The sequence below is a fragment of the Nothoprocta perdicaria genome, unplaced genomic scaffold, assembly GCF_003342845.1.
Source record: "Nothoprocta perdicaria isolate Ctin4 unplaced genomic scaffold, notPer1 scaffold_15, whole genome shotgun sequence".
Lineage (NCBI taxonomy): Eukaryota > Metazoa > Chordata > Aves > Tinamiformes > Tinamidae > Nothoprocta > Nothoprocta perdicaria.
Genome location: NW_020454649.1, coordinates 7,393,495 through 7,411,013, shown reverse-complemented (window position 1 = coordinate 7,411,013; position 17,519 = coordinate 7,393,495). Strand labels below are relative to the sequence as shown.

Genomic DNA, 17,519 nt, shown 5'->3' with positions numbered 1-17,519 from the left:
CCCGCCCGCGTGTCCCGCCGCCCGCGTGTCCCGCCACCCGCGTGTCCCGCCGCTTGCGCGGGAAGCGCCTGCCGCCCCGCGCCGCGGGGCTCCTGCCGCCCGCGGAGGCCGTTCCGGGTGTTACGGTTCCACATTCCCACTAAAAAGAAACTTTTGTTCAGCACTTCCATCTGAGGCTGGGTGTTAAACCTCCTGAAACTCACGTCATTAAGCTTCTTTAATTGTTAAGCTTGCAAGGAGTTTAAAAACATATGTTTAAGTGGAAATGACACAAAATTGGGGACTTGGAAGTGTGTAACCACTGGTAGAAAGCGAGTATCCGTGCTGGCCCTGGTGTTTTCCATGTGCTAGGACAACAGTCACTGATTTCAGAGCTCCTGGGTGGATGGAGGCTCTCCATCCTGGTGGATGGAAGTCACAGCAAGCAGCTCAAGCGCCCTAGCCGTGCGCCTGGAGCGGTGCCCCTCAGCACGCGCTATGAGTTGCCTGCTGACCACCTCCTCCTGGGCCCCCGAGGGTGCTGCGCCACAGGAGCACGGAAGCAGCGCTTGCTCCTGGAGCTTTCGCCCCACAGGGTTCCCGTTGCTGCCTGCCTGGGCCGCGTTTGCTCCGCAGCCCTTTGCCGCTTCCAGCTGCGCTCGCGTTTATCCCTGGGCGCCCGGTTGCACAACCAGCTGCGCTCCGGGACCCCTGCTCGCCACCCGTGGGCTCCGTGCCCATCCCCGCTCTCTCTGCCCACTCTCCCCTTTTGCCGATGAACTTCCCGAATGTCTCACTGAGGCACTTTGCGGTCTGCCCAGCACTTCTACACAAGGCTTTGCCATTAGTGTTCAGGTCTCTCTGAGCTAATCTCGCTGTTCGTCCTGATAGTAGTTGGGTAGCTACTTTGCTCCTTAAAGCCTGCAGAAACGCGGAAGATTTTGCAAGAAGGGAGAAGCCTCCCGGAGTGCCTTGCACTCCATTTCCATGCCCTCTGCCCCTGCAGCTCTCTGTTACACACCTGCAATCCCCTCTGCCCCACTGCAGTGGTTACAGGCTGTTTGAAGCCCTCCTGGGCTTGTGTGTGAGGCCTTCAGCGTGTCCTTGCGCTTCCTTTCAGAGCCGTCCGCGTGCCTGGGCCCGGCTGCCTTGTGGTGTTGCCGGCGCCTCCCTGCCTGGCAAGTCGGAGCATGTCCCAGCGCCGCCGCCGAGACGCAGGAGATGGCAGAGCCACCGGGGCTCAGGGACGAGCGCGGGGAGGGCGCTCCGGGGGCTCCCGCGCCCGCCAGCCCCTGCCTGGCCGACAACAGGCTCAATCTGGATGTTTATCCGGACGGCTGCGGCCACTTCCTCCAGCTGCTCGAGCGACACCGAGGAGACCTGGCCCGGGTGGAGTTTGTCCGGCTCAGCAGCAACGACCGCCTCCTTGGCACCGCGCTGGGTGCGCTCCCTCTCCTGCGGAGCCTCAAGTCCCTGGTGCTCAAAGGTAAATTCATGGACCCATCACCATCAGCTTCCCTGGGCTCGGCTTTATTCATTTTTCCTTCTCCTCCCCACATCCGCAGGACAAAATACCTTTGCGTGTATTTTTGTTTTGCTTTGCTTTTTTTCTTTTGTTGTACCAGTACCCCTTCCTTGAGCTGTGGCTCTGCCTTGCTCAAAGCTGCCTGCCCATTTCCAAGATGCAGGTTGGAGCCCGAACCAAGATGCAGCCTGTGGAGATTCTCATTCCCTGGCTTTGCTTCTGCAGCTGCCGGAGGACCAGCGTGTGGAGCCTGCTCAGGCTGATGCTGTGACTTTATCCATCCTCTGGAAAGCGAGGTTTTTTTGGCGTAGTTATGTATAGAGAGGGGAATTGAGAGAGTGATAGATTTTTGCAGGTAAATGTTCAGCCCCTCTTTTATTTTTGGAAATGTTAATGAGTTCTTTTTGCTGCAGGTTGCTCTGAATAAATCCCAGCTCGATCCTTGCTTAATGTTGGCAAAGATGAGTTGAGCAGCCTTCAAGAGCAACCGGAGGAGTATCCAAAAGTATGACTCAGGGTGTGCCTGGAATTTGGCATGCTGTAATGACAGTCACCTAGAAATATTAAGTCCTGCTTTGACTTTCTCATCTCTTTATTGCAGGAGAATCTCAATGTGAGTGACAGGATTTTTTAACAGACTGAATCATTTGGTCTTTAGGAGGTGGAATTTAAAATGCATGAGAGAAAAGGATTTGTGGCCAGGCTTCAAGATTTGAGCCTGAAACTTGGAAGACTAAGGTTCATTTTTGCATCTGCCACAGATTTCTCATAGAAGTCTCATGCAGATCATTTTGTTTGTCTTTTTCTCTTCAGTATAATGGCGATAACAGTAATGCCTTTTGCCAGACTTGCCTGTGAGATGTGCATAAACCTTGCACATCCTGAAGGGAAATAAAGTAGTCCACTGGGATTTTCTTATGAACGATGTGCACTTTGATTATATATATTTCTTACCATTATGCGTCAGGAATATTTTTGGTGCCCTCTGCTGTAGGCCGTTACAGATGGGCAGCAGTGGAAGGGCAGAAGAAGCTGTGAAGAAATCGAGCATGGGGCGAGTTTGTGTTTCCTTGCCCAACTTCGTTTTCCTGGGCACAACCTTTCTCCAGCTGGAGTTTCTCAAGCTGGGGTGTGTGCGCACGTGGCTGTGTATGTTGTGCCCTGTCCTCTGAACCCTCCTAACGAGCCACCTGCCTTTTGGCCCTATTTTCGCTGCTTTCCTCTGGATTGCCTGGGGTTCCTCTCCTTTCCTGCCTGTTTCAGTCCTTGGAGGCTGCTCATCCCTCGGGATGAAGAGCAGAGCCTGGAGGGTGAGGAGAGCCTCGGCAGCATTTATTGTCTAAGGGAGGTAATCAAAGATGGGGACAGAAGGTGGGGGGCTTGGAGGGGTAGAGACCTCCCTACTGGTGGTGCTTAGGTGTGGAGTGGCCTGGCTGCTCTTGAGCTTTAACTCCCGATGCATTTAGGGGACCTCTCTTCATCGACCATGGCAGTCTGGATTTTCTCACTGTTGCACAGATGGGGAAACTGAGACAAGGAGTGGAAAAAGCACATATCCGTATGTCCTTTGTAGTCAGCAGTGCTCCTAGTCATCAGCAGCTCTCCACCTTGTGAGCATTGGTGCTGTGGCTTCAGAGGGAGCTCTGTGAGGCTCCCGTCGTCCAGTGCCCTGCCCTGTGCTTCCTCCCACCCAGGTGGCCATGCCCGCGACGAGTTCGGCTCGCGGCGGCCTGGCTCCCTGACAAGCTTGCCGCCAGACTTTGGGAACCTGAGGTGTCTCACTCACCTGGACCTCAGCTTCAATCGCCTCTCCACCTTGCCCAGCTGCATCCCCCACCTCCGGAGCCTCCGCGTGCTCTTGGTGAACCACAACAGCCTCGAGGCCCTGCCTGAGGACTTCGGCTGCCTGAGCAAGCTGACGTTCTTCTCTGCTATGAGAAACCAGCTGAAGGGATTGCCACGGAGCATTGGAGAGCTGGCAGCACTGCAGGACCTCTATCTCTCAGAAAATGCCTTGGAATATCTTCCTGAAGAAGTTGGGAATCTGCACAGCTGCACCGAACTGGATCTGTCTGGGAATCGGTTAGCCAACATCCCAGACTCATTAGGTAAATATTGCCCCAGGGGAAGAGGATGACCCTCAGTCTCCATCCTCATAGAGTTGTTAGCAGGAACTGTCCATTATGCTGGAGCCTAGATGGAAGGGATATCACAGAGAAACACTCTGGGTTCAGGCAGACCCTTTAGCGCTAAGGATCTCTGGACCGTGTTCTCGGTCATCAGTAGGACACTCCTAAATTTCTGTCTAGTTTTCAGAAGCCTGGCTGCCTTTGGGTAGCACCCAGCACTAGAGACAGGAAGCTGAGACTTGATGGTATAGCTGGAAATCTGGACTTGAAATCACGGTTGTCAGATACAGACCAGCCCATGGAGCTGGGCCCTGCTTTCCGCTGCCCAGCGGCTTTGCTGGCTCTTGGGTCCTGCTTGATTTTGTGCACAGGAGTTGTCAGTGATGCTGCTGTCTTTTGCAAGCATCTCACAGCTGGGTGCTGCAAAGCACAAGACAAAAAAGACTGCAGTGCCTCTCAGCTAATTCACTGGCCCCCTTTATTTTGCGAAATAAAGGTATGAGAAGCACTTAGCTTTTCCCCTGTGGGGTATGCAATTGGGGTGAAGATCGGCGCTCAGCGGGAGCAGTGTGTGTGTATTTGTTTACACACACTGAGGAGGGGAGAGGAGAGCGGTGCGGGGGGCTGGAGCTGGTGCTCAGTGTAATTAACAGCCCGGATGGGGAGTCACGTCCTGTTCTAACCTGCAGCCAATTTGAAGTGTCTGCGGCGGCTGCATCTCCACAGCAATCTCCTGGTGACGGTGCCCGCGTCGCTCGCCAGCCTGCCCAACTTGTCCAGGCTGGATCTGCAGAACAACCGCCTGCGGGCCGTGCCCCCCGAGATCCAGACCTCGCCGTTCGTGCGCCTCCGCGGAAACCCCTTGGGAGAAAGCGAGCCCTCCCCACGGCCTGGTAATTGCCTGGCTTCTCATCGCGCCTGCCCAGCTGCTCCCTTGCTGTGCCCACGACAGTGTGAACAGATTTGGGTTAGGGAGGAGAAGCAGCGGGGAGTTAGATCAGTATTTCTTTGTCTGGTGTTAATGATTAGTTTGTTAGGATGCAACGTGCTGGTTCTGGAGCTGCTGCGCTCAGAGTCCTTGCAGTGGGCTTATTTGGCCTGCTCCTAGGAACGTAGAGGTGAAAATGGGATTCATGGGAAACAGAGAGGGCAACAGGAGGTGAGCCAGCAACATGATTACCCCGGCTTCGCCCTTGGCCCGTCCACAGGAGGGCAGCTGGATCTCCAAGGCGGAGGTGATGAAGCAGGAGTCTGGGTGAGGATTCCCAGGGCTGCTCACATTGCAGGAGCAGCCTCAGGTGCTCTGCCCCTGCCCTGGGAGCTGCAGGGGTGGTGGATGGGGAGCTTCTTGGTGCTTTCCTGGGGAAGGCAGTCAGCATTCCTAGTGCAGCTGGGGACCCCTAGGCTGCTTCCCACCCTCCTCCTTTTCCTTGATCTGAATCCTCCTGGAGCATGGTTTCTTTAGTGACTTCTCTCACATTAGGATTAAACTAAAAACAAAATGCAAGTTCAGTTTTTCTTGTTTACCCTGATTGAAACAACCTCTGTCTCCTCCTACTACCCAACCCTTATTATTGCAGATGAACCCAGTGCCAGAAGCCTGCAAAGACTGTTCCTTGCGTCAGGAGAGGACAGGTATGCCTCTGTTTTTAAGAACTTAAGTTATAGCAGTGTTACAAGGTCCTAGACATGATTGCCTGGTCACGTACAAATGCACATAGGGAATTTAGGGCCTCAGTAGGCTGGTCAGAGAAGGTGGGAGATTTCTTCTGTTGATTTTTGGAGTGCTGAAGTTATTGCACAGTGTCATACATTCATACACTTTTTTTTTTCTGGAAGCTTTACCGTGACCTCCGAAGGCTGCAGAGTATTCCTGGACTGTGGCATCTGTTTCTGCTTTCCCCCGGGAGCTGCCTCCGTCCCTCTCTGCGTTCACTTCCGCACCCTTGAGCCGGACCCGCGGTGGGTGAAGCTGCGGCACCACGATGTCCTGCTGAGCCCCGTGCTGGAGCTGCAGCCTCACGGGCTGGAATTCCAGCAGGTGAGGGCACGTCCAGGCTGAGCCATCGGCCTTGGCCACCACCCATGGCAGCGTCCTTTGGGACCAGGGTGCCAGCTACACCCGGCACTGCTGGTTTTCAGTAGCTGTTTGGCTGTCAAAAAAGCCCCACTGCAAAGGCACAGGAAGGACACAGCCAGCCTCTCTGGCAAGTCCAAAGGTTGGCCTCCCTCTTTCCTTTTCCCCACTGTTCCTGCATTTGACCTTACCTTGCAAGGAGAATGGGTCACATCTTTCCCTAAAAATCCACTCGAGTGGTTCTAATGCAGACTCCTGGGTACTTGTACCACCAGCCCTGCCATGCTGACAGCAGCTGAGCTGGAAGGTTGCTTTGCGCTTTTCTGCCCGCAAACTGCTCAATTTTCTCTGCAGTTATGTGCGCCTGACATTTTCTGTCCCCTCTGTGGAGGCTGCAGGCAAAATCAGGCTCCCAGCTTCTCCCGACTTCCCCCCACAGGTCACACTTTGTCCCCCTCTCCTCTGCACAGGAAGACACAGGAGGCCCAGAGCAGAGCTAGGCTTGGTTTTGTCCCTTCTGTTGGTGTCTGCTGGGAATGGCCTTTTGTACTGGCTCTGTTCCAGGAGGTGGAGATCTGGATGCCGTTTGCTTCTCCTCAAACCCTCCAGCAGCGTGAGGTGGTTGTTCGGACCTTTAGCGGGCAGAGCTGGAGCGACCTGAGAACAAAAGTGGGGCAGAGGAAGAAATCAAAGGTAAGCATGTAGACGTTTATCACTCCTGTTCCCCTCTTGGGTTTTGCCTGAAATGGTTTGTGAAGCATCTTCTGAGCAGTGTTGTTGTGTCCAGATGGTATAAAATGGAGTGGATTTCACCTCTGGATTTGCTGTCTCATGCAAATATGTCTCCTAAAGCTGATAAGTTAAAGCATGCCATGGTCCATTCCTGTTCTGTTATAGGGCATTTTGATCTGATGGAATTTTACTGCTTTTTTTTTTTTCTTGCTCTTCTTGCTGTTCTTGTGTTATATTCCTGCATGTTTTCTCTTCTTCCTTGTCTTCTGTTACAGAAGCATGTGGCTTGTTGTAGTGTCCTTCACTTCTCCTGGTTCCTAGTTGTTTCTCGGCTTGTAGAGAATGAATGCAAAGTGCCAGCAGAGGGGACATTGCTCTTTTCTAGTGTGGATCCAGACATTAAAGTGGTCTTCCCTCCTGGAGTCACTGAAGAGACTCGCAGTGTCAAACTACAGGTATGTGTGCTTAAAAAAAAGTAAAATAAAATAAAGGGTGAGCCTTGGAGTGACTGCTGACCCATTCTGAGTAGCAGATCAGAAGCTGAGCTGGCTGCCCTAGGCTGGTATGGGTCTGACATGGATATGTCATGGGCTGACCCTTCTCAGATCACTTCCTGCCTTAGTTTCCCTCCCTGCAAAATGGAGAGAGGATCTCCTCTCTGCCCTGCCAGCGCTCCCCGTGGCGCATCAGCTGCTGTGAGTGGGACAGAAAGAAGCTTTTGCCTCTTGCTCCATTGCAAGGAATAACGGCTTGGCAGAGCAGGTCAGCAAGTGAGATCTTTGGGAGCTGCTCATGCAAATCTAACTCTAGAGCAGCCTCACTGCAACTAATGGTGCCGTAGAGCAGGCAAGCAGTGCTACGTGCTGCTGCCATACCCTGGTTTACCTCTGCTTGCCAGGTTGGCACCAGTATTAGAGCAGAGTGTCGTCCGGCCACTGGGCTCGCTTTTCCCACTGCACCCCGAGCCAAGCACAGCATTTGCCTGCTGGATGCTGGGGGTCTGTGCTGCTGAGAAAGGGATGTGAGTGCCCAGCTGCCCGACTCACTGTGCTCCCTTCCACATCCAGGTGCTGCCGATCTCTGCAGAAGAGATAGAGGAAATCACGGCTGACACGGGTTGCCGAGCCAGCCCCCTGCTCTGCCTCTCCCAGGATTGCCCGGCGGATTTTCTCAGACCAGTGAGAATTCAGCTCCCCCTCCCACTTGGGGTCACAGGTCAGTTTATTCCCAAAGTTGCCCAAGAGCGTGTGGAAAACCATAAGTGGCAAGCTGTTTTATTTTTTTTCTTTTACTGGTTTACCTGCAGGAACAGCACTGTGGCGCGGTGCGTCCGCATGGTGGGTGCTAGTGCAGGGTGGCAGAGAGAGCAGAGGCAGTTCGGATCTCGTAGCGGACTAGCACTGAGCTGCTGGTCCTGTGTGGGAAGAGGAGAAGCAAGTCACAGTAAAACAGCAGCAGCAGCAGGGAGAACGGCCCTGGCAAATGGGTTTCCCTGCCAGCCTGCATTTCTATTTAGCCTGCTGGGTTTGGTGGGATGGTTGGGAGAGGCATTTGTGCAAGCCGAGGAGATGTATCCTAATAGGGCTCTGATTCATGACTGGGAATAGGACGGCTTGAAGCAGACAAGGGAGATGCTGCCTCTGGGGTCTCAGGAATCAACTGCTGCAGTTAATATTGTAGCATCACACACTAAGCCACCTCCTGCTCTGAATACTGTTCCATAAATGGCCTCAGTCCCATAGCTCACTTGCAAGGAATTCCCCTGTCTGCGTGAAGAGTACCCTGTACCTACTGAGTTCTGTTTTCTTTGGCCATTCCTGGCTTTCTTATGAGGAATCAACGTATTTTTCAGTATTGGCTTGGCCTTCTTTCTCTGGTACAAGACTACCTGGTATTTGTATGGTTGGAGTGCATTGACATTGAAAAGTCTCTGGGCTTTATGTTTAGAAAGAGACAGAACTTTGTTAACCCCTAAATGCTGGTAATGGGGATCACACAGTGAATCTATGTTGGTGGAGATGAGCACACTGTCAGTTTAAGACTGCATGTTCTGCCCAAGATTTTCCTGGAAGCTTTTGGATAGTGAAATCCTATTACTACTACTACTCCTGGACCAAAATCCTGTCCTGAAGGACATGATCCCCTGCTGAAGAGAAGGGCATGATACTTATTTTGGCTTTTAGAAAAAAAAATCAAAAAGTGAATCACCCTGAACATGTCTGGGTTTGTAAATTCATGAGTAGAAGGTGGAAGGAAGATGGCCCTCTGCACCTCAAATTAAAGGCTTCTGCTGAACAGCACATGTTGGTTTTTGTCTTTAGGGTTAAACCTGGATCGGTCGAGGCTGCGCCTTCTCCACGGTGACCTGCAGGGCCAAACCTGGGATGACATTACCAGTCAGGTGGTGCTGGAATTCACCCATCTTTATGCAATCTTTGAAGTCACCCACTTCTCCTGGTAAGTGGAGAATTAGTCTTCAGGAAGGGATGGGATGTTTCTTCATCTTGCTTTTTCTGTCCCCCAGCCAGAGATCATGCCATTAATCCTGCCTGTTACACTTTTCCTTTGGAGTTCAAGCCCAGCTAGAAACATTCCCTTTACCCATCATTTTTAGGTACTGGCTGTGGTACACCACCAAGACCTACATAGGAGGCATTGCCAAGAAAGTCTACGAGCGGCTGCGTATGTACCAGGTGAACTTCATTGCTCTGCAGAGGAAGAAAGATCCTGAGCAAGTCCTGCTTCAGTGTGTCCCCAAGCACAAGGTCTGTTCTAGGCTGCATTCCCCAGCTTCTGAGTTCTGGGACCTTTCTTTTTGGGATGTAAGGACAGCGGGGCACCACACGGTCCTGTTCACTGCCTTGGGGTTGTGGCTGGGGTTAGTTGTTTCCACACTGCAAGGGTACTGTAATGCCAACTCACTGGGAAGCAGACTCATAGCAAGGACAGAAACAATCTCCTCAGTCTGCTTCAGTGCAATGCCAGGTCAGCACATGCTCTCAGAGAGGGTAGTTTGAGCTAAGTTGTCTGACTTGCCCTAAAGGAGGTGGGAAGCACTTAGGCAGCTCTTCTACCCTCTCTGCCCTCCTCTGCTGTCGGCCCTCAGCAATGCTGTTTCAGATGTCCACAAAATAAAAGTGATTCGTGTTTGAAGAGCATGTACCCTGCAAGGCAGTGCTGCTCAGGGAAGCTTCATTCATCAAACTGTTAGAGCTGAGCTGCATGTCCAAGTCTCGGATTAATCCTCTGGCCTGATTGCTCCCTCCTGTATTTATTTGTTTTCCCTCAACAAAATGACACCACCATATGTAAGAGTCTCAGATTTCGTATCCAGGAGATACAACAATAGCACTCGCAGCACCATCAAGGTGCTGTCTTCCTGCTGGTGAGGTTGGAGAAAGGGCTTATTGCTATAAATGTGAAGAAGGATGGACATCATAACTGTAGGCTAACCCTTGCACTGCCTCTGTGACCACAGGGTTCACAGAGTTAAGATACCGTAGGCTGCTATGCCAAAATACGTCTTCTGGTGTCCTCAGCTGTGTGCTGCTGCAGCTGGTGGGTTTTGCAGACTACTAGGAGGGAAAGGGAGCAAGTAACACCCTGCTCTTGAAGGTCACTGGCATGCTAAAAGGACAGTGAAGCTGATGATACCTTTTAGGGGCGGCTTTGGGGTGGCCTACCTTTGTTAATCCACACAGGCTTTTCTGCTTTTTACTCAAGAACAGAAATAGGGAAGTCAAAAGGCTCAAGCAAGACTTGTTCCTCTAGTGAATGTGTCTGCAATGGGAGTGGCTAGATGTTCATTCATTTGTTTTTCCTTTCCACAGTAAATAAACTTTCCCTTTTGAAAGTGAATGAATATTATGGGCTTGAGGATACGGGTATGGGGATGGACACTAATTGCTTCAGACCAAACCCGGGGCTCCTGTGGTGTTACCTTCATCAGGTTGACCCAGTGCTGAAGAAGCTGCAGGACCGCTACCGAGGACCCGAACCATCCGACATGGTCGAGATGTTTGAGGGAGAGCAGTTCTTTGCCGCGTTTGAGCGAGGCATCAGCATTGATATGGGTATGGTGGCTGTGCTGGGCTCCTTTCTCACCCTGCCCCGGCTCCTGTTCCCTCTCAGGCTGCTGTAGCCTGCAGAAGGCTCCATGCAGGGCTGTTTGTTTTGTGACTGATCTGCTTGTGCAGACAGTTATGTCCTTTCCTGGATATCTCAGACACTGCTATGGGATGCCCATAGGGATTTAATTAATGTTGTCCATCTCTGGGAAAACCTACTTAAAGATCTCCTCTCTGGAGGAGATTATGAAATGATGCAGAGCGGAGAATTCCATTACCAAATTCCATATATATCTGCTATCCCTCCCTTTTCATAAATCTATTATTCTCCAACAGAGCTTTTAGAAGAGATAGAAAGAGGGAGCAGGACCAAAACCCAGGATGGTGTTTTATGATCTGAATCTATTGTAGCTGCAAACTGAGCCACCTGCAAAACCTGAATAGACAACTCAGTTTCCGTGGTGTAAATTAAGACCACTCTATCAAGAATAATAAAGTGCACTGGATTTGCAGTGGAGTTGATGAGCCTGGAATCTGTCCCTTTACCCAGACTTAGGCTGGACTCTTAACTTAGCTGTGTATATGAATGCTGTACCTGTTTATATATTTTTCCATTGGTCTCCATTCCTATTTCCTCTCGCACAATGAAAATGATGAAGAGCTAGGTGATCTATTTTGGGGTATTACAGAGTGCTATTGCAGCTGATTCTGTCCTTGCCCTGCCTTGCCTTCCGTTATTGAACTTGATCTCCACCTTGTGGCCATTCTCCTTCATCTGCTGGACCTGCTCTCCTAGGTCACCCAAGGGAGAAAGGGACATTAAAATTGTTTCAGGCCTGATTAGAAAGAGGAGGAGATTGTAGCCTGGAGGCTTCCCGTGGATGACAGGCTGTTGCCCAGGCTTTAAAGCTTGCACACTTCTCTGCACAAGTTGAGTTACTGCTGCTTCTCTGCTACAGATCGCCCTGACTGTGTGGACGGACGCCTCTCGTTCATATTTTACTCACACTTGAAGAACATGAAAGAAATCTATGTGACCTCCCCTGTAGACAGGAAAGGCCAAGCTGTAAAAGGCCAGGTGAGCAAACAGTGATATTTGTACAAAGACTTTTTGTTTCTTCCATTATCATCATTATTCTTTTTATGGTGCTCCTCACCTCAGTCTCTGCATGCTGTGCATGACTTTTCTTTCTCTCATTCCCTTGCCTAACTGAGCCCTGAATGTGCAGAAAGAGGAGATGTGGGATGATCACTCCCTACAATATCTCTCAGGCTTTAGCTCTTGGGGAACTAGCAGAAATGGGAGGGAGTTTAACTGTTAAGGCAAAACATCCGTGTCCCTCTCAGTCACACTCTACTGGAGTGTGGAAGGACATATTTAGGATCCAAGGATAAGAGGGAAATGCCAAGTCCATCCTTTCCCAGACAGAAAAGCAGGTCTGCCACTGTGCTTGCCTCTGAGTCTCACTGCATGCTCTCTGTTTGCAAAGGTCTCCTTCTACCGAGGGGCAGTTCCTGAGAGCGTCCCTGAAGAGGCCAGTAGGAGGAGGAAAGGACCGGACTCGCTCTGGCTTGCTACTCTGCCAATCAAACTGCCTGTGAGTTATCCTGTCCTACAGAAAAATGATGGGGAAAGCGATGGTCCCCACAGCTGGGGAAAGAGATGCCCTTCCTGCTGGGCTAATTTTCTCCCCCTTCATGAATGACTACAAGAAAACGCTGCTCAATTGCACAAGGGAAAGGAAAACTTCTCTCCCTTTTAAGTACTCTGTGAGAGTAGAGGAAGGGTAATAGTTTTCTGTAAATGAAATGTAGAGTAGCATTGTGAGGAAAAATCACTGAAGCATGATTGGAAGCTGGCTTTAGTTAAGAGAAGTTTCTGTTTTGAACATAAATTTCAGTGTTACCCCAATCACACAGGCTAGAAAATAGAAAGGTCTTGGATGAGGTAGTTTAGCTGGATTTGAATACAGGTTTTGGGTGAAGGTATTCTGGTGTGAGCCACTGGCCTTTAAAAGACAGGTCATGTGTTACAGAGAGAAAATTGACTTTCTGTTATATAATCTAATTGATTTTGAGAAGCTTAAACTTGAAAATGTCTCTGTATGCTGAACATTTCCCTTCAAATCATGTGCTGTCATCTTCCATCGCTTTCTGACACATGCAGCCTCAACTAGAAATCGAGACCGTGTGGTCTCTTGCTGCTGAAGCAAATAGGTTGCGGGAAAATGGTTCATTAAAAAATTCTCTATAAAGACAGGAAAGAAATTTCCCAGTGTGAGCTGTGACTATGAGCTCTGTAATTTGATATTTTTCAGAGGCACTGAGCATTACCAGTCTTGCAGGTTAGAGTGCTCACTGCTTCTTAATGCCTGACTTTTCTGCCTTGAATTAATATTTTCCTTCCTCCTCAGTACGAAGAAGCAAGTTTCAGTGTGGAGACTGAATGACCAAACATTGTCCTCTTCTAAGAAGATTTATTTAGCAATTCACATCTCTTTTTTTTTCTCCTATGAAACAGAGATTGAAATCCCGCTCGGGCGACAATTCCAGTCCCCTGAACGGCTTTTCCTTCCCTCCGCTGAACCTGGGAAATGCCGAGACCGGCTACCTGACACAAGCCAACCTGCTGAGCATTGCCAGGCGAGTGGGAGGCGACTGGCAGACCATCGGCTTGAACCTGGGCTTCAGCTACCAGCAGATTGAGCGCATCGGGTACAACCACAGGTACGGGGCATGCAGGGATGGAGAGCGACCCGTGACGTACGACTGCAGTGCGGTAATCTCGATTCATGCCTGGCTGGGTGGAAGTTTTTCAGCTGGAATTGTTTCACTGGACGAAAAGCAGATTGAGCAACAGTTCTCAATATGTTACCCTTTTCATGGGAAAACTGATTGTTTTGTTTTGTTGTTAAAAAATAAAGCATACTGTTTGAATAGCAAAGTTTGGAAATAACAAACCCGAGGAGCTTTGTAGCTTAGATGTAGTATGTAGTTAGATGTCATTTAGATGCAGTTAAAAATCAGAATGCTTTAATTTGAAAATTCTGTTAGGGGAAAAAAAAAACAAAACACTTTTCTAGAGAAAAGGGGAAAGGTAGGTCCACCGAGTGCTTTGTGTGTGTCTGGATGACTCTCCTTCAGTGCTCGAAACTTGGGCTGATCTCTTTGGGTTGCTGGTAAGGAGAGAGTGTTGGTGACTTCTGTGTTTGTGCCTTTCTTTAGAGAGGACCTTGATAAACAGATCCTGGACATGCTTTTCTCATGGGCTAAGCAAAACTCCGAAGATCCCAACTGCGTGGAAAAGTTGATCACAGCCATGAAGGAGAGTGGCCGCCAGGACATTGCTGATGAGATTGAAGCCATCATTGAGCTGGGACGGCAGAAATACAGGGAATCCATCCGCCGCGTGGGCTTGGAGCAAGAGAGCAGCACGGAGGACTCTGCAACAGCCATGGTGTAGCACCTCACACACACAACACTTTCCTATGGAGATGCCTCGTGGGCCTGGAGTGACAGCAGCTGTGGGCTGCTCCTGCTCAAGGGCCATTATCCTCCCAAGGTGGCACACGTGGATTTACTTGCGAGCAGACACCCATGCTCTGCTAGGGCCAGGCTCATGTGTTCCTTCTGCTAATCCCAGAAAGTTTACAGCGTGTTTATGAGCCGTTTCTGTACTTCCACTTCCTGACTTTGAGCCTTAGATTTGAGGAACACAGAGAGCCTCAAGTGGCTGTCGGTTGAGTCATGGCTGAAGAAGCCTTTCATGAATTAATACTCACGACAGAGATATTTATATATAACTTATTTGTGAACTTATTCTTTTGCCAGAAACTAGGAACATAGTGTGAGCATTGCTCATGGCTCTGCTTGTGCTCCAGAGCATGGTGGGAAAGTGGGGGTGCAAAAATGTTGGAAGTTCCCTGGTGCAGTGCAGACTGTTCAGCTATTTCTGTTAATTCCATGTATTGCTCACAGACCTGTAATGCCCAAGCACTTCAGAGCCTTTTGTGTGGAAAAGTGAAGGGATCCCCCTTCAATCTCCAAATTCTCCATGCAAATCTTTTCTATTTTATGCCAGATCTCTTTGTGCTTCATCAAGGCCAAAACAAAACCTAACTATTGTGCAGGAGAGGGAAAGATTAAAAGAATTTCTGGCAAAATTTCTCCTTTTTTGGAGGGAGGGTTTTGTGCTCCAAAAACTATTTTAGAATAAATAAAATCTCACAGGTCCCTGCACCTGGCATGCTTTTTAGATGAGATCTACATGTTGGTGGTCTTTAAAAAAAAGTCCCAGTTTTAGTAACAAATGAGTAAAAACCTTAACTCTGATGTTCTGAACAGACTCTAACTTGAGTTAGCTTTCCAGTTCGGCAATCTGAATATCTTACAAGACTGTAGCTGTTTATTACCTTTTAGGTACCCAGACACTGTCTCTGGAGGTGTAACCATCTCATACTGGGCCTCATCTCCTGGCACAGTAGTAATAGCGAAAAGTTTTATGCAAACTGTTTGAGAGGCTATAGTAATCCGTGTATATTTAAGCCATTCAAGACAGCTTTGGATTCAGTACATCCCACCTGCTTAGCAATATTTAAATATTTAAGTCTGAAAACTGGAGCACTGTATGAAAATGCCAGGTTGCAACACCCAAAGTCAGCTTGTAACTTCAACTTTGAGAAAACCTTGAGAAAACCTTTCGTTTTCTTCCCCTTTTTATTTTTATTCTTTTCCTCCTTTTTATTTGCTTTGTGCAATGTTTCCTTCAGTGATTTCCATGATGCAGTTTTTCAGAAATGCTACAAGTGCTACTCAGAGCGATACATAAAATTGTTTCTCTTTATTTATTTTTTTTTAAGGGAAATTCCAAACCGTTGGGCCACAGAGTGCCTGCTAGGTGCTGGAGCACTGCGCAAGGACTTGCACATTTGACTTGTCGCCTTGGGCCTGAGACTGACTCGGATCTGTTTTTTTAGGCCATGCTACCCCTCAAGTGTCATGCCAGGCTCGAGCCAATGGTCCTCTTCTGAATGAGCATGTTCCCTGGTAGCCTGTGTCAGATGTACCTGTCGTTTCAATGTGTACCAACGAGGTAGATGTTCTTTGCTCCAGTTTGGAGAGACATATTTGGGCATATTGCTCTTGCTGGGAATAAAATCAGCACTTACTGTTTCACAGCTCTGTGTGGTCTGCTAATCCTTGCGTGCCCGGAGGTGTATAAGTCGCAGCCCGGTCCCTTCACGCCAGTCCTGCCAGCAGGAGCGCAGGTGAGCTTGGCTGTTCGGGTAGAAGGGGCCAGGCCTGAGCGCTCGTGGCTACAACTGGCAGCACGGAGTGCAACTAGGCAAAGGGTACGACTGCTGATCTGCTGTGCTACAGTGGGGCTAGGCTGGGAAACACAGCAGCCAGAGCTTAGCTTTGCTGGGGTAGGACCAGGATTTGTGGGCACTTAAATGAAGAAAGGGAAGGTAAGTAACTCCCGCAGACAAATGCTGTCTTTAGTCTGCAGGGCTGGCCCGGGCAGCTGGTTTTCTCCTTGCAATGGTGCTGGATAAAGTGCTCAGCTGAGAGCACGGAGGGGCTTGAGGAGAATCAGCATGAGCCTCCGACTGCTCTTTTCTGTAGCTGACTTGGCAGCAAATATTTGAGCTGGATGTAAGTCAGTGAACGGTGTGTTATTGCCAGGCGTGTTATCTTTATCGGTGATCTCTTTGAGGTGCAGTAACTCCTTCTTAAGCCTGTAGGTCTGTGTTGCTACGGCCAGGAAACCCTGGTGATTGTTGCGGTAGGTGGTTGAACCAGCAAAAAAAGAAATGTGAGATTTATTTTTCGGGCTGCCGCTGGCTCCCCTCTTTGAAACGAGCAGAAAGGTCCTGGTGCCAGAAACAACCAGGCAAGGTGGGGGACTGGGATGACTGTTCCTGTGTGATGCCATGGGCCTGCTCAGCACCTCAGTGTCCCCCTGACAGTTGGGTAGAAAGGGTAGGTGTCAGTACGTCCAATACAGCATGCCTAAAATACCCCTGAACATATCCGAACTATTTCAACTAGAAAAGACTTCTCAGAAAAAAACTGAAACATAAAGAAAAATTTTAGGAGACGTAATATTTTTTGTAATCCATATTTGACTGCAGCTTCTTCTCTCAGACTCCCTCCTGCCTCTTAAACGTGCAGAGCGCAAGCAGAGGACCCACTGCTGCCAGACCCTGGGGGGCAAGCAGGGCATTTCCACCTCCCGCTTGTGCTAACTAGGCCGCTCCAATCCTCCAGATAAAGCCTTCCCAGCCCCTGCGAGGTTTAGAGATTAATAAATTACCGAGTAGTGAAAGCCCAGGCAAAGCTCGTATCAGTTTATTAATTATGTAACACCATGCTCAAAACCTGACTATCTCCTGAGGGGGTTTTAAACTGCCTGCACTGTCACAGCAGTAAGACTGCCGTGACATTCCTAGTAAAGGGCCTGCAGGTAACCTGAAGGTGGCAGCGAGCCAAAAGGGGCTGCTTTCAGCTTCTCCCTTTGCTGTGACCAGACCACACCACTGTAGAATTCAGCACCTCCATCGGCTGCCCCGTTCAGGGAAAGGTTTTGAGGAGGTGACATGGGCACTGTGCTGAGGGCTGGATTATCTGGTCCTTCCCACCGCGCCGCAGCTCGATGCGTTTGGCTCCCGCGGGGGCTGCTCCGGGAGGCCGGGACGAGGCCCATCCCGTTCAGCGAGCCCGCCGGGAGCTGCCACCGGTGCAAAGGGTGAGGGAGAGCATCGCTCGGGCTCTAACGGATGGCCCCGATTCCCGGCGAGCGGGGCGCCCTGTCGGCCTGGGGCACCCGGCAAAGGTCTGCTCTCCGCACCTCCCTGTTGGCACCCGCCAGCACGGCTTCCTAGTGGAAAATAAGGATACTCATGATAGACCGGGGGGCGGTGCGTGGCCGCTCGGCCGTGTCGGGACACGGGCACGGGCGGTGGGTCCCGACCGGGCGCCGGAGCGCGGCGGGGGGCGGCGGCGAGCGC

The 17,519-nt window shown here is 50.3% G+C and overlaps 1 protein-coding gene across 1 annotated transcript; it reads left to right on the top strand.

Annotated features, from left to right (window-relative positions):
- Positions 1-1,185: 1,185 nt before the first annotated feature.
- On the top strand, positions 1,186-15,166 carry PIDD1 (p53-induced death domain protein 1). Its single transcript, XM_026034628.1, has 15 exons — positions 1,186-1,465; positions 3,199-3,612; positions 4,323-4,526; positions 5,214-5,268; positions 5,473-5,674; positions 6,275-6,403; positions 6,718-6,897; positions 7,510-7,657; positions 8,764-8,899; positions 9,057-9,207; positions 10,392-10,515; positions 11,469-11,587; positions 12,000-12,107; positions 13,031-13,236; positions 13,735-15,166. Exons 1-15 carry the CDS (start codon positions 1,201-1,203, stop codon positions 13,970-13,972), a joined length of 2,679 nt encoding a protein of 892 aa, XP_025890413.1. The 5' UTR covers positions 1,186-1,200; the 3' UTR covers positions 13,973-15,166.
- The last annotated feature ends 2,353 nt before the right edge of the window (positions 15,167-17,519 follow it).

Excerpts from the sequence above, each read along its gene's own strand:
- PIDD1 (XM_026034628.1), top strand. The coding sequence starts at position 1,201 with ATGGCAGAGCCACCGGGGCTCAGGGACGAGCGCGGGGAGGGCGCTCCG. Across the intron at positions 1,466-3,198 it reads CAAGTCCCTGGTGCTCAAAG|GTGGCCATGCCCGCGACGAG; the intron begins GTAAATTCATGG and ends CCTCCCACCCAG. Across the intron at positions 5,675-6,274 it reads ACGGGCTGGAATTCCAGCAG|GAGGTGGAGATCTGGATGCC; the intron begins GTGAGGGCACGT and ends GCTCTGTTCCAG.